Here is a 16,116-nt window from a genome sequence, read left to right on the forward strand (position 1 = left end):
AGCAGGTCAGCCCCTGCAGTCCCTCCTGGTGTAGCTTGCTGTGATTTCTGCACTTTAACTCCTTCAGTACCAACTGTGGCTTTGCTCAGCTGTGCTTGGGGTGATTCTTGTGCAAAATCCCTCTCCCTCCTGTGCCTTTGCTGGGCAGCCGTGGCCTCTCCAGCCCTTTCCCTCACACCTCCTTGAGCTGGCAGCCTGATCGATGTCATTTTTGACCTGCTGCTGGGAGGATGTGCGGCTGCGCTGCTGCTTTCTGGGCTGTGTGAGATGCAACTGTTTCATCATGGAAAACTCTCCCTGTGGGCTCTCAGCGCTGTTTGCTGGGCACAGCTCCTGGCAGCCCATCTTGCATTCTCTTGCAGCACCTAAACATGTCAAATTTCTGTAACAAAGTTTCCCTCAGAGTGGAAGGTCTGGAAAACTGATCCACAGCAGCCCATGGCAATTAGGTAACCTCATATGTGGCACCAGTGAAGGTAACGGTGTGTGAAATACTGAAAAGCCAAATCCATTTAGATAGACGTGTTCAAAGGGAATGTGAGGTGCGAACAGCGTGCCTTTGCTCACAGGGAGTGTGAAGGATCTTCTGCCAGGACTCAGCAGCACTTTAAGAATAGCTGTGAAATTAAGCATAAGTACCATGGTCCTGTGGTCCAGGCTCCCGGAATCACACCTATTTTTGGAGGTGGTGAGCAGCAGGCTGTAAGGCTCAGTCCGCTGCCTTTAAGCCTTTAGGTAAACCTGACATTGCAAGAAAGCAAAACCTCCAGGGATGTGGTTTCACAGACATTTAAACTGTTCTCCTTTTGGGCTGTTGTCCAAAAGGGCATCCTGGTTCCCCTGTGCTTCCTGTGTATCACTGGCTCGGTCAGCAGGATGATCTGACCCAAAATCAAGCCTGCAGCAAGGATGTTAAATTTTCCATCTGGATGAGGCCATGGGACTGTGGGGCTGACTGGGTTTTGGTGCCCTCTGAGGAGGTTCAGGGAGCTCCCTGTGCATTTTGGCACTCCTGGCTCACCGAAAGCCTCTCGTGACACCTTGCCTGGAGCTCGGCACAAGGGAGAGGGAGATGCCAGTTACATTTCAGAGCAGCAGCTTGTTGAGAAGCTTTCAGGCATCATTTAATAAGCAACCAAAGGTCTTAGCAGTAGGACACCCATGTAGTCAGCATCCTCCTCCCCTCCAGCTGTTTATTTTCTACCCTTGAAATGTCCTGCAACCCCCACCTTGTGCTGTGCCATCACCAGCATCTGTGTTGCCTCTCAGCAGAGCTGATCTGCTGGAATAATGCTGCTGCTGCTGCTGCTGCTGCTGCTGCTGGCACGGGCTGGCAGGCAGCTCTGCAGCTGGGCTCTTGTGGGGTGTGGAACCAAGGCTGCCTGCTTCTGGGTTAGTCCCTGCACTTTGAAATAGTGAAAAGTTAATTTACTTCAGGCTGCTATTGGGGGGATTCTGTCTTTGTACTTCCAGTGATGTGTTTTCTGCAAGAGGAAGAAATAAGGGTGGGTTTTATGCATTCTAAAACAGCTGGTCTGGCTTTGTGGGAGAGGGTGTCGACATTATTTGATAACCCTCTCTCATGTTTTCATGACTGGTGAATGACAAAAGGGAGAAATGGGTCTTCCCACCCTTTTAGTGATATGTTTTTCTTCCCAGGAACTATCCTAGCATATAAAATGAAACAAGAGCCCTCAGATAGCATCAATAGCTATAGCTGGCCTAAGTGTGCTATTTTATGGCAATGTCTTGTTTTTTCTCTGGAGAAAAGAAAATGTACCCCATTAAGTGCTCATGTTACAAGTCTGCTCCCCAGGGGATAAATATTTCAAATATTAATGCTGAGTAATTTTTAAAAGGTTCTGCATGCATTTTATTTTGAGCATTCTGCAAATTATTTAAGACTACTCAAACAAAATGCAATTTAGATCAGCTCATCCTGTGATCAGTATGTGGTGATTTTAAAATCTGCTCTACCCAACAGCATGGTCGTGCAGCTGATCAGGCGTTGGTACAGTCGGGAAATTGGAATCTGGTAGTGGCTGTGGATCTGCAGGTAGACAAGATGTACAATTTACATAAACAGCGGAGTGAGGGGAGTGCTCTCAATATCCTTTCACTCCAATACAGTCACATGCATTGCAAATGAGTTACTCTTTTGGAAAAAGAGCTCAAACCTGACTTGCATTGAAGTTCTCAGCTATTAACATCAGCGGAGCCAGGGACTCCAGCCAGAACTTCTGTGATTTCCTTGATATCCCTCTTAGTACATCACTCTAACTTTTCCATATGTGTTCTCTGATTTATAACACAGCAATACTTTATTTCACTGTTGTAAAATTTTTTCATACACTCAGCCCTGCCAAAAGCTTCATATGTTATTGATTAAACAAATTCCCACTGTTCCAGGATCTCAGCTGCTCTGAGTCTGGTGGTAACTTTAGTGGAATGATGAGTGCACTGGTCGATTGTACAGGAGGTGGGGAGATACAAGGCACCAGCACTTACTGCTGCTGATCAATAAACTCACCTTCAATTCGCAAAGTGGAGCTGCTTTTTCCACCGGTCAGTGCCACATCTCTCCTGAGATGGGCTGAGCTTGTCCATCAGCTGCAAAGTGCTGGTGGCTCAGGGTCATTTGTGGGGGAGATAATGATGATGTTTGATTTTGGTAATGTTGGGAGAAGGATTAACAAGAGCTTCATTTCGACTCCTTCACAGGCAATTACCAACAGCTGCTGCTAGAGAAGGGGTGTGATGATTAACACAGTGACCTTTGCAAGGATTGACTTCCCTTCTTGGAGGGATTCCTTTTGGATGGACTTGTGAGCCATTAGCACTAAGCACAGAGCAGGATCCGTGGGAGCTATGGGTTTTTGTGGAACAAGGTCTCTGTTTCACTATTAACTTAATTAGGTTATAATAGAAAGGGTTTTCCTGTTGGACTGTGAAGTATTTGCTCTGCTTCAGGGTTTTCTGCTTCTGTAAAGCTCCAGAGCTGGAGACATGGTCCTGCAGCTCCAGCCATCAGCTGTTCCTTTGGGGTTGTTTTGGTTCATGAGATTTTACTCACTGGCTTTGCTGCTTGTTGTGAGAATGTGGTGAAAGGGAGAGCAATGCAGTTCTGAGGGTATGGTGAGAGCCAAGCAAATCCAATTTGGGCTTTTCCTGCATTGTGATGGCTCACAGTTCAGCATGACAAGTGACAAGTGGCATGGCCCATGGCATGGTGAGTGCCCAGAGCTGTGCCTGGGCCCCAGGGATGCACAGAGGAGGCTGCTGCAGGTTCCTGCATGTTCATGTTCAGAGCAGGAGAACAACACCCTCTCCATTGCCAGGCTGTGCCTGCTGCCCTTTGGTGCATCCAAGAGCATTTTCCATGCCCATGCCATGTAAGGAAAGTGCACTGGTTTGCTTGGTAGGACTGACCACATGTACAAGCTCCCAGCTTTTCCCATTCCCCTTTTCCCCCCTTCCTTTCCACCCCTTGTCCAGGTTTGGCTGTGTAATGTCCTTACTTAGAAATCCTGTCGAGCTGCAATTATTTCGAGGTTTAATGACTCATGATTTCTATAATGTTTTATTTTGTTCACTTTCAGCATGTTTTTATTCCCCAGTCAAATAAAGGCTATTAAAAAACTCACCAAGTACAAAGCCTTCACTTCCCATTTGAGAGAAAAATGCTTCGAAAGCTGTATTGGTGCTACACAGGTAAATAATTAGATTGCTAATGAATTAGCTTTGCTTTGAAGACAAAAGCTTCAGTGCTCCTAATTAGGTTGTGAGGAGAGACATAGAAATGCATGATCTTTCTCCCAAGGAAAAGGGGAGAAAAGGGGGTTTCCAACCCAGCTGAGACCAGGGACCACTGGTGGGACAGTGTTTCACCTGACCTTGGGCTCAGCACCTTCCAGCTCTTTGATGTTGTTTAAATTCCTCAGTGAATTCATAGAAATAATACACTTTGTCTGTGCAACACATTTCCTTTTCAGTTTCAAATTAATATTTGAATGGAGTGGTTACTTAGTGCTATGTTTTGAAACAGGGAGAGTGGAAGCCTGTGGTATATTTTCATTATATCACTCTATTATTTATACTTTCCATCATAAGCCCTATTACCATGTCCATCCTAAGATGAATTATGTCATGTATTTTTTCTTTCCTCACAGAGCAGGATTTTTTCCCCAGGCCTTTGATCATTCTTATCACCCTCTCAAAAGCCCCTTTTAAGTCTGTATTAATACTCTTTTTCAGATGAGGTGAAAACTATTGTGGGATTAGGCAGCATCATTTTAATAATGTTATAATCTTCATACTATTATTCCCCATCCTGTTCACTAACCACACTAACATCTTGTTTGCCTCCCTCCCTATCCCCCCTTTTCCTTGGATTGCTGCAGATTGGGCTGCAGACATCAATGCTGTGGTTTCCTCCCTAGTTAATATTGCTAATTAAGAACCATGTGAAAAATACCTTGATTCTCCCCCAGTTAAAGTGCATGTATCAGTTTTGGTGTCACATTTGGTTGACTTCTCCTGATGATTTGCTCCTTTTCTGGCTTTGATGAGCTTATCTCCATGTCCACTCTGTATTTGGCTACTTCACAAATTCATCTTCTTCCCCAGATCCTCACTAAATCTATTAGCTAGTGAGTTTAATACAAATCCTTATGGCTTCCTCTGGATAGTTAACCTTTTGTTATGATGAAAATTCACTGTTTAATCCCATCTCTTTTCTCTTTAGATCAATGGCAGCATTTGCCCTCTTCCCCTTTCCTCCTTAGCTTTTTTGCAGCAAAATGAATTGCCATCTGATTTCTTCATCTCATAAATCCCTTGAATGGGTTGATAAAACCCCAGGACAAATCAGAAGGACTGGTTCCTTTGTGAGAAGCTGATGGTGATTTATACCTGCAGGGAATTTCCTCTCCTGACAGTGCTTTTGTTTGGCAGGTGAAGCCCAGGGGATTCAGGAGCCCTTTGTATCCTTCACTGTGATTCACCCACAGAGCAGCGCTGCAGAAAGAGATCCCAAACCTGCTCTGCAGGTACCCAAGAGCAGTCTGACAGCTTCTGCTGCCTCCTCTGCCCTGATCCAAGGCATTTTAGGCAGAGGTAGTGGGCATTGCTGTTTACATTTCTGAGTTTCTACATCTGTGCTTTGGTGCCTGCATCCCCCCTGGGGAGCCTTTGGATTTGGGCACAGGCACCCCTGTGACTTGCTCTCCTCCTTGGAATGGGGAATTGGAATGTTCACCATCTGTGTTGTGTTTCAGCATCCCCATAATGGGAAATTACTCCTCCCCATCTCTCAAAACTTACAATTTAGGACTTTAGAAGCAAAACCAAAAGCTTACTTTTTGAAATATCTGTGTGCATGTTGTCTGAACTGACTCTCCAATGCAAACAGTAGCTCATACTTTGCAATAACAAGGCACAGGGGATATGAATTTTCCTCTCTCCTTCTGATGACGTATGTGCTGAGACAACATTAAACTCCAGCAAGATGTGCACCAGAAATATGATCAACACCTACTGCTGCAAAAAGAAATAGTGACTTAAAGGTGCCTGTGTTCCCTGGGGAGGGACCGGCGGTGGAGAGATGCATTGCATTTCTATCTCATTACTCGGAGCTGCTGAAGGTTGAAATGCTGTTAAATATACCACAGGCTCTTATTAAATGGCCATATTAAAGAAAACAACACCAGACTGGAGCTGGGGAAAGCTCTTGCTTTATTTGAGGATCATTTTTTCAGACAGGCTGACTTTTAATAAGCCTCTTGCCCTGGCTGACGAGTTCTCTCAGTGTGACGCTGATGCTGTGGGATGCCCAGACCCAGCAGCCAACCCAGGGGCAGCACAGGAGCCTCCACTGACTGTGGTGGGTCTTTCCTGCTGCCATCACCCACCTGGGCAGCCAGTGCCTTTAGCTGGGTGTGGAGGGTGGGTACTGGTTTTTCTGAGATGCTCCAGAACAGCTCTGCATCCACTCGGGACAGTTCTTGAGCACAGGCTCCAAGCTGGAGCATAGTGGTGGCACTGAGGGGTGCATTGGGGTGGTATAATCAAAATACATTATTCAGCCCCATGCTGTAGGTACTGACTGAACTGTAAGGAAGAGTAAATAAAGGGCACAGGATGAACACAAGGAGCTAATCCATAGCTGGTTTTTGACAGCTCTTTTGACCACCAGTGCCCATTATTATGCCCCATCCCTGGCAGTGTCTTAGGCCAGGCTGGATTGGCCTTGGAGCAGCCTGGCCTAGTCGAAAGTGCCCTTGCCCATGGCAGGGGAGTGGGATGAGATGAGCTTTCAAGTTCCTTCCAACCCAAACTATTCCATGACTCTGTTGACTCGGCATCCCTGTAAGTGCCAGTGCCAGCAGCACCTAACCCAGCCCCATTGCTTTGAGCTGGGAACCCCACATGCCACCCCTCTCCTTCCCTGGTCCCTGTCCTGCCTGGAGCTCTTCACACCTGTAGCTATTTTCCCAATAATCATCAGCTTTCTAGTGGTACTAAAGATTCTACTTTCCATGTTACTTTTTGCCTTGGTGGTAACCACAAATTACAACATAATGTAATTTTATAAACTTGAAAAAGCTTCTTTAAAAACTCTTTTTGCTTTAAAATCTTTTTCTTTAAAAAATGATGTAAAAACTTTATAATTAAGAATCTTGGGATGTACCTATAATCAGCAGCTAGAAAATGTCTGCTTTGGCTGAGTATCGAGGTGGTTTGGGACACAGTGGAGAATTAAATGTCGCATAATGTTTACTGAATAGAGCATCCGTGTTTGCTGTGTGGTGATGGCACTGCTGAAACACACTTTCTGTGCAGATGAATCAGCCCCTAACAGGGTAATTGCAACTGCTGGAACCTTTTGGGAGCCCCCTCTGCCAGATACCACCCACTCCCCAAACTCTACCCTTGACAGTGTTTGAATTGTTGCTCAGTGTGTCTTGGTGCTCAGTTCCTTAATGCAAATCAGGTTCTCAGTGGCTGCATACATCCCACTCTGCCAAAATATTTATGATTTTAAAAGATGAGTCTGAAACTGGGAGCAGTGACCTGCTGGCTCACAGAAGGGAAGGTGATGTGTCTCTGAGCTTTCTCATCTCACAGGAGCACTGTTCGTGTTTCTTTAGATCTGAAGGAAAAGACCTCAATCATCATCCTGCCTTTGGTGGGGGGGTGGGGAGGGGCTGATATTTGGGGATTTTGGATGCTAAACTATCCTTTCTTACTGCTGCTTAGGAGTCCTTTGCAGGGGTTTTTTGAGGGATGATTTGGGGATTTGTTTATGGTGAGTCTCTAGAGCTGGTTTGTACTTTTTAAAGCCAGATAAGCAAAGGGCAACATTTTGTTTTTAATGGCATAAATAGGTTATTGTGGAGTTGCTGCAATCTCTGTGTACCTGTGTGCAAAGTGCCTCACACCTGTGTGCTGCACCAGCCACCAGATTTCCATGTAAAGCAGGACTGCTCCTTTTGTGCCTCTCACAGGCAGAATTTAATTCACCGACATGGCACAGTAACTCCTTCTATCCATTTTAATAGTCCAGTGAAATTCTGTTAGCAAAAGACCTAATGAATGTTGCGATTCAATCAGGGCAATCTAGAGTGTAATGCGTGGAGCCGTGCCAGCATTATATAAATCATTAAACATCAAAATGCAAAAAAAAAAAAAAAATTCCCTAATCATCATCTAACTCCAGGAGCTGCTGGGAATGGCTGGGGCTGGAGGCAGCTGGGGCCAGCATGGGTGCCTGGCTGAGGTGGGACAGTGGCTCACCAGCCTGGTTCCTGTCCTTGCCTGTTGGCATTTTTGGACACACAGATGCTCCAGCATGGAGAGGGTTGTTTGTGTGCTCTGCAGTCCCCCCAGGCCCTTGCAAGTCCTAGAGGGGGAAGCATTTATTTCTTAAAGGGGTGCTTTAAATAAAATGAGGGAGAGCAGTCATTACAGAGACGTTTTCTGTAGGCAGATGAATTTTCTGCTCCAGCTTCATTTACATTGTAAGGGAACTGCACTTCTTCTTGCTCTTTTGGCTTTGGGAGTTCGTGCAACAGCGGTCAAAAGGTGCAGTTATGCTCTAGAAGCCAAGATTTTGTACAGATAAACAGTTTAGAGGTTTGAGGGTTGTTTTTAGTTTTTAAACCAAGTCTCTTGAAAGTCTTCCTAATGAGAAGCAAGTCCAGCTAGCAAAGACTGTGTGTTTGCTTTTGAAAAGATTGAAATGGAGGGAAATCTCTGGCGTTAGCCGTGGGTCCACTCTGCTGGGAGAGGTTATCAGCAGAGAACAAAACCAAAAGTAATTGGAACTGAAATATGGACGTGCTTAAAATGCACTGCAGACTCTCTGGGAGGTTGGAGTGTGATTGGAAAGACGAATGCTAAATACAGAATTATAACATTCCTGACTCTGTGTGTGATAGTATGTATGTGTGTGTCTGTATATATATATATGTGTGTGTGTGTGTGTGCGTATGGATGACTGTGTGAGATTTCAGGGTGGGGTTTTTATTGGCACTGGTCTGATTTTATTTCTGTCTCCTGGTTTAGGATCAGATTATTTTGCTTTCACACTGAAAGCAAATGAAAATGGATGTGGATGCAGTTGTCCCAGCCCTCACCTCTGCTAGCAAACATAGTTTGCACTTAAGAGTCACTTGAATAAGAATGAAGACACAGAATTCTCCATAGTGGAGAAATACTTTTTATTGAGAGGTTGCTGTCTTAGGTGGGTAAATCCTTTGGGGAGGCTGCAGGAGCTCAGCTCTGTGGGACACCCAGCAGCCCACAACCCCCTCCAGCCTGTGCCCATCCCTTGCACGGTGCTGCATCCCAGCTGCTGAGCAGTCACAGGATGTTCTGGCTTGGAAGGCACCCACTAAGATCACCAAAGTCCAGCTCCTGAAAGGGCCTGTTCAGGCCATCCCTGCCTTTTGCTTCCCCAGTGGTTTGTGCTCAGCAAACCCAGCCCAGGTTTCTCAGCTAAATCACAAAGCCTGGCAGCTGTGTCCGGGCACAGCCGTGCAGGAGAGGGGTGTGGGGAGACATTGGTCAGTGAGTGATGCTCAGCTGGACACTCCTGTGGCCACTGTCCCTCAGCCTGGGGCTGCTCCCCCTCCAGGATCCCCTCTGAGAGCTCTGCAGTGGGCATGGCATGGACAGATGGTGGCTGGCACTCAGCTGTGCCCAGCGCTGCCTCCCTGCCCTGCTGAGCACTGGCTTGTATGAGGATGCCTGATTCCCACTTGGAGCCTCACAGCCAGCCTGCTTCTAAAAACAGATTGTGAGAAACCATTGTGTGCAGATATGAGCCCTGGCAAGGTGAGAAATGAGTTCTTTGCTCATGTGTGCTGCAAGTTTGAGAGGGTTTTGGTCTCCCAGGTCAGTCCTGCAGCCTGTCACCTAAGGCTGACTTTCTTTCTTTCTTAAACAAGTATATTTTAAGCCCAAAGCAATGTGTTATCTCTCAAGAAAAAAATAAGCTAAATATTTATTTTTTTTAGATATAGCTAGGAGTTTTTGTCCTGCAGTGCTTGAGTCTAGGGATATTTTAAGAGCTCTGTTATCTTGTGCTGGGAGGGAATACAATAAATATGTAGATAGGGAGTACTGCTGGTTTGAAAGGTATGTAAAGGGTCTGTGCTGAACTGACACTAGCTGAAAAATTTGTTCAGCCTAATTAGCAGCAAATCACTTCTATGTCCAACCTTGCTTGTGGAGATGGGAGCCAATCCCCCCCTGCTTATCCTCTGCTGCCCTTCGTGGGTTTTCAGAGCCCTCCCTGGTTCAGAGGTGAAGGTTTTTGTGAGGACACAGATCTGCAGCCACATGTCATTGCAGGCCAACAAGTGCAAAATTACTGGAAATTCATGGCAAACTGTACACCCATCTCAGGCTTTGTCTAGGATTGCTCAGGCTGTCATCAGAAGCAGTCACGATCGATCAGCTTTTAAATTTAATGAAATTTTAATTAAAGAATGGAAAGCCTACGAAGACATCATATGACAAGAGAGCTGGAAGCAAATACAATTTCACTTCCAACCATTAACCAGAAAAGCAGCAAATGGTTGACTGCACATCACCATTGCAGTCTAAGGAAAGTACAGCTCTTGGCTTCGGCGGGCAGGTCATTAGTGACTGAATAATCAGTGACATTTCCCTTCTAAATCTGACACAAATGAAGTGCAGTGCTCTGGAAAAAGCCATTAAGTGCAAAGCCTCGCCTTTACTCTGCTCCAGGTATTGCAGAACAAGATCTAATGGCAGCCTTTAGCTGTGATTTGGCTTTGATAGCATCCACAGGATAGGAACCCCCAGGATGCCAAGAGCCAAATGCTTCCAGCCTTGCATGAGCCATCATGTTGTGCAAAAACAGCAAGTGAGACTTGTTCTTTGCTGGTGTTTCCAGATGCAGCCAGTAAAAGATACAATAGGAAAATCTATAATGTGGAGTATTGGGAAGCTGAATGTAGCTGTATTCTTATGTCTGAGAGGCAGCAGCAGGTAAAGGTCTCACTCATCGTGGGAGGAGTTTTTAGAGCCTGACATCCTCCTGAGAATTCCTGTGGCAGCTCTCAAAGCTGGGTGTTAACTTGTTTTTCTGCATATTTGAAAATGTTTTTTCGATGGGAGTGGAAAGCGAGCAGCACCGCACAGGAAAAAGGAAGGACTGGTCTTGTTTATGTCTCTGCCTTGAATTTCTCTGAATAACGTGTTGTCAGATGGACCAGTCATCAAATGGGTGTGACTTCCTCTGCTCCCTCCCCGTGTGCCATGGCTTTGAAAATAATGTCAAAAGGTTAATAGGAGCCAGACTGCCTTGGGGGGGGTCCCTTGTGCTGAAGGAGTGAGTGTTTAAGGAGGTTTTTCTTGGGGGAAAGACTGAATAGGGGAAACTTTTTCTAGGCAAAAGCATTACCAGTACCTGGACTGGGAAGCACTGTTGTCTTGGAAACTCTGCACTGAAGCTGGATATGTCTGATTTTCAAAATTCCTTTTACTTTTTCTTCATGGAACCCGAAATAGAAGATTTTTTTATGCAGTCAATGTATCTTTTTCAATTGCTTTGATTTATATTTAGCCCTGTGTTGTGAAGTTCCAGTGCAGTATTTTTGATCATTAACTCTCCTAGTCGTGTTTGGGTTAAGAGTCTACTATTCAGTGGACAAATCTGCTTTGGGTATAGTCTTGTGAGTTATAATCTTACTGAAAACAAATGAATAACCACAGATAAAAGTATTTATAATGAGTAGTTTCATTAATAATGGGAAAAAATGTCCCGGGAAGGTTCATTGGTGGCTCACTGATTCCACTCCCAGCTGTTGTATAGTTAGTTCTGAATGAAAGCTCTTGATAGTTTTATTGCTCTGTTTACAGAGCATGGGATAAGATGTTGTTTCAAAACAAAAAGCTGCGTTACCCTACCAGAAGAGGTTTTTTATACATTTATGGTGCATCCTAAAGGTGTGTGCCCAAACACTCAAATTCATATAAGCATCCAGGCAGTTGTTGCTATGTGATTTTCTTTATCCTGATGTGTTTTGGAGAGGTTAGAGTCCCGAAATCTCTTTTGGCTGTTAAAATTTGGGGTTCTCTTCCAAATCTGGAGGAGGTGCTGTCTGCACCCTCGTCTCACTGCAGGGCAGCATCCCCCCTTGCCAACATCTCTCTTTCCATCACTCGGGATCTTCCAGGAGGTGGTTGTATTTGTGTGTCCAAAGAAGGGAAAACAAGCTGGGGAAGGTTCAACCTGTAGAAAAAGATAGATTGGATATTGGGAAAAAATCCTTCAGGTGAAACCAGCCAATCATTCACACAAGGTGCCCAGGGAAGTGGTGGAATCACCATCCCTGAAGAGATGTAAAAGATGTGTAGATGTGGCACTTGGGAACGTGGTTTAATGGTGGTCATGGCATTGCTGGGTTAATGGTTGGACTCAATGATCTTAGAGGTTTTTTCCAGCCCAAACTGTTCTATGATTCTATTTCTACATGACCCAGAAACCCAAGCTGAAAGAGATAAAATGGAAGTAGCTTTATTATTGAAGTTCTGAACTTAAACTCCCCTCCCCGTGACCCTTTCACCAATGGGTGCGTGCTGGGTCACAGCTCCCTAAATCCATAGTTGAAGGACTGGGGAGGCAAGGGAGGTATGAGTGAAACCCTTCTGAGCACAGAGGACTGAGCTTCTCCCTCTGCTCCATCCTCAGGCGACGTTGTGGACATCTACCAGCGGGAGTTCCTGGCGCTCAGGGACCGGCTGCACACGGCCGAGCAGGAGAGCCTGAAGCGCTCCAAGGAGCTCAACCTGGTCCTGGAGGAGATCAAGAGAGCCCTGTCAGAGAAGCAGGCCCTGAGGGACATAAACCGGACCTGGAGCAGCTTATCTGGTGAATAAACAGGCCTTGAGCATCTGGGGCTGTGTTGGAGCTGTTTCTGATGAGGAGGTAGAGAGGTGTGTGTGCGCAGGGCTGCGGACAGGACCTGCTCTTCTCTCCCCCAGCACGAGCAAATTGTGGAGTTCAGAGAGACTTGGGAGCTCTTAAACTCCTGTTTAATTAGAGGTGCATAAGCATCATTAAACACGGATTTGCCTCTGCCGAGGATATTTGCCAATTTGCTTGCTTACAAGCTTTTTTTTCTCCCTTGCAAGTCATACACTCTGTTTCCTATGGCTGTATTCAACCCATATGGAAAATGGGTATCCAAAGAGAGGGGGGAGGAAGGAGTTAGGCTGGCTGACCACCCCTCACCAATTTATTTGTTCTTTTTTTTTTTTAAGTTGCTCGGTTGAAGAAAATTGGATCTCACAGAAAGATCTGATTTGACCTTCATTTTATCTTCATTCTCCCCTCTCCTTCCCAAATATTTTGGGACTTCTTTAAGGCCCTCCTGGCTCCTGCTGAACTTTAATTGGGTTTGTGGTAGCATGTTAAAGGTTGGCCTGATTTTTTATAACCCAGCAGTAGTCTCGGGTGGCCAGGCTGCTGTAAAAAGGCTTTTTGCCTTGCAGTCTCTTCCTACCTACCGTGCCTTGCAATTGATTCCCTTTTCCTTTTTAAGACGAAACCAAGTTAAAACTGTGGAATATCACCAACAAGAATGTGCTGCACCTTCCCACCATCTTCCATCATTTGCCACATTTGCTGTCAAAGGAGAACAGTCTGCAGCCAGCCGTGCATGTGGGACAGGGGCGCACTGGAGGTAAATGGGAATTAGTGCTGCTTCTGGTGCTCTTCCTCACCTTGGTGCCTGTCCCTCCCCTTTCCTCCTGGCCTGCCTGTGGCACAGAGACCAGCAGGACTGGAGGAAGGGCTGCATGCATCATGCAAGCTTCCTTGGTTATGGTGACATGTGGGGTGGGTGAGCCATGTCACGCCTGCAAGTCTGCAGGGGAGTGCTGTCTGTGCTCTTGACTGGACCTAAAATGTTCTTGATGCTTCTGCCAGATGTTGTTTGCTGCTTTCCATATCCAGAGTGCTCTAGACTTTGCCTGGAAGGGCTTCAGATGAAAGCATAGTTTGTAGGGTGCTTCATGGAGACTGTAATCAAACTAAGGAGACAAATCCCATTGGTAACAGGACTTTGGTTACTTGATGATTCCTCCTGCTCCCAACGCCAAAGACCTGACTTGCACCTGCTAAACTGGAGTGCTTTTGGCCATGGGAGGGGTTTGGCAAACAAGAGGTGGTCTTCAAGTTGCTGTTCACAAGTTGAAAAGGCCTCTGGGAGGGGGAGGGATTTGTGGGGTTTCCTTAGAGATCATTCTTTCAGGGACAAAGAGCAGAGATTATCTGAGTGCCTGTGGCTGCCCTGCCAGCCCAGCACGATGGGTGCTGCTGGCACTGGGCTGAGGACAGGAGTGTGGGAGCCCTGCATAGCCCAGGAACCCACCAACCTGCTGCTCACTGCTGGTTTTTAATGGCAGAGCCTGGCACCGACCAGGTGACTGTCATGGGAGCAGAGCAAAGTGTCCAACACAGCCCCTCTCTAAAATCTCTCCGTGGCCCTGGACAGTGTCTGTCGTGATGGGAATCCCCAGCGTGAAGCGGGAGGTGCATTCCTACCTCACTGACACCCTCAACTCCCTCATCTCAGAGCTAACTCAGCAGGAGAAGGAGGATTCTGTCATCGTTGTCCTCATTGCTGAGGTAAGACAGAGCTTTGCCAGTTTGCCCCCTTTCCCGGCCCCCATCCCACTGTCTGCCAGACTTTGTGCCAAACAGGGTGCTGCCCACCCAGACACCAGCTCTGCCACTTGCTGGGTAGATAAGCCTGGCCTTGGGCTGCCATCCAGTGGGATTGGCAGGTGTGTCTTGCCCAAAATGAGATGCTGGTTGGGCCAGAGAGGATCAGGATGTGAACAGGCAAACATGTCCTGTTAGCAGCTACAGGTGTGGCACAGCTCACCTGAACCATGATGCCTCCTGCAGGGCAATTGAATGGATATCCACAAAATGAGCAGGAGAGCTCTCAGACCTGCTCCTGCAGCAGCTCTGTTTCTCCACATACCTGTAACACAGCACTAAACCCCTCTTGAAACCCAAGAGTTGGTAATTTGGGGTTGAGACTGATATGCCTCTTGGTATTGGTGCCTGGAGCCCGGAGTCAGTTGCTGAATCCAAGGGCTAAAAAGCCTTGATACATTAATCCACAAGAGCTGCTTTTATCTATGGGTTTAGGTGGTTATTTTTCTCCATGGCTTTCCTCTCAGGATTATTTTCTTGAGCCTGAAGTGCATTTGTCTTAATTTCCAGAAATCTGGTGAGAAAGATAAACCTCAGTAGCCTGTTACTGGGAGCGGAACAAAGATGAATGTCTGGGTTTGCTGCCTGTTTGCCCATAATTTGACATTTTGAGTAGCATTTGGCCCTCAGGGCTCTGGCTGGTATTTTGTACAGAGAGAAGGTGTGCACAGGTGGGTGCAGCCCAAGGGCCCAGGACAGAGTTTGGTCCTGGCTGTCATTTGTCTCCCTTGGAGCCAGGACAAGTTTGGTGACTGTTTTTGCAGTGGGTAAATTGAAGCCTGAGAGGTTTTGAGACCCAGACCAGCTCCTGTTTTGTACTACAGTAATACTACTTTAGTTGACTTAAAAATGAGGTGCATGCTGTGATGGCAGCTCCTGATTTTCAGGATGTAGCTATGATAAAGAAAGTGAGCAACAAATAAAGTTGTTGCAGATTCCTTTGGCCAGGTTTGGTCTTGGAGCTGCACAACATCCTTCTGTGGAAGTGTCTGCCACTGCTGTGCCTGCTCTGCCTCTTCCCAAAGTGTTTCTCCATGTACCTGCACTTGAAAGAGCTCCTTGGGCTGGGATAAAGAGTGAATAGTTGAGAGGGTGGAACCTGAAGCAAATGCTGAGTAATTTGGAGACACTACACAAGTGCAGCAACTGAGTGTCCATTCTGGGATAGGGACTTCTCATTCCCAAGTGTCACTGCTGGCCACTGCAGGTGTCACCCACAGTGGCTGGGCTGCCTGGGGGAGCAGGGGCTTCCTTGGCTGCCTGGGGGGAGCCCTGGGGTGAGATGGCTGGCTTGGCTGTCACCAACCCACTGCTTCAGACACTTGGAGTGGAGCTGCATGGTTCCTGCCAAGGCCAGGAGCATCTTTCCTGCTTTTGTTTTTCCCAGTGCTGTTTTCTTGGCACACTGAGGTAAGAAATCAGTCCAGCACTGGGACTCCAAGCCCTGTTTAGGAAAGGGACCTTTTCCTCTCGAGAAAACCCTCCCTTGTCTGTGTGCCAGCACAGAAGCGCTGTGCTCAGCCTGTGACACACATCCCGGTGTCTCATTCTCACCTCGCCTGGCAGCAGCTGCTCCCGGCTTCTGTGGTGCTGCACTGGCAGATCCCCCCAGGACGTGCAGCCTCATGGTCCCTATGGCTGCTCAAACCAGTGCCTCCACCAGCAAAAGGAACAGATTCTGCTCCTGGGTCCCTGCCCTTGTTCAGGGGTTTTGTTTCCCTGTCACTGTGCAGGTGGTTTCTGTCCAGTGCCTGTCCCTGTACCTCACCCGCAGACAGCAGCGAGCAGCTCTGGCCACCTTTGTCTCCCAGATCTTGTGGGTTGCCACACTGATTGTGGGAACAAACTGGGGCTTT

At 46.8% G+C, this 16,116-nt stretch overlaps 1 protein-coding gene across 1 annotated transcript in view; it reads left to right on the plus strand.

The window, feature by feature from the left end:
* MGAT4B (alpha-1,3-mannosyl-glycoprotein 4-beta-N-acetylglucosaminyltransferase B) overlaps nt 1–16,116 on the plus strand; it is a 50,226-nt gene that overhangs the window by 22,496 nt on the left and 11,614 nt on the right. Inside the window, exons 2-4 of the mRNA XM_054287818.1 lie at nt 12,224–12,403; nt 13,077–13,217; nt 14,031–14,164. Of these exons, the coding sequence (XP_054143793.1) occupies nt 12,224–12,403; nt 13,077–13,217; nt 14,031–14,164 (455 nt within the window). The remainder of the gene's footprint in view (nt 1–12,223; nt 12,404–13,076; nt 13,218–14,030; nt 14,165–16,116) is intronic.

Source organism: Melozone crissalis, unplaced genomic scaffold, assembly GCF_028551555.1.
Source record: "Melozone crissalis strain CALT ecotype California unplaced genomic scaffold, PUWL_Pcris_2 ptg000061l_1, whole genome shotgun sequence".
NCBI lineage: Eukaryota > Metazoa > Chordata > Aves > Passeriformes > Passerellidae > Melozone > Melozone crissalis.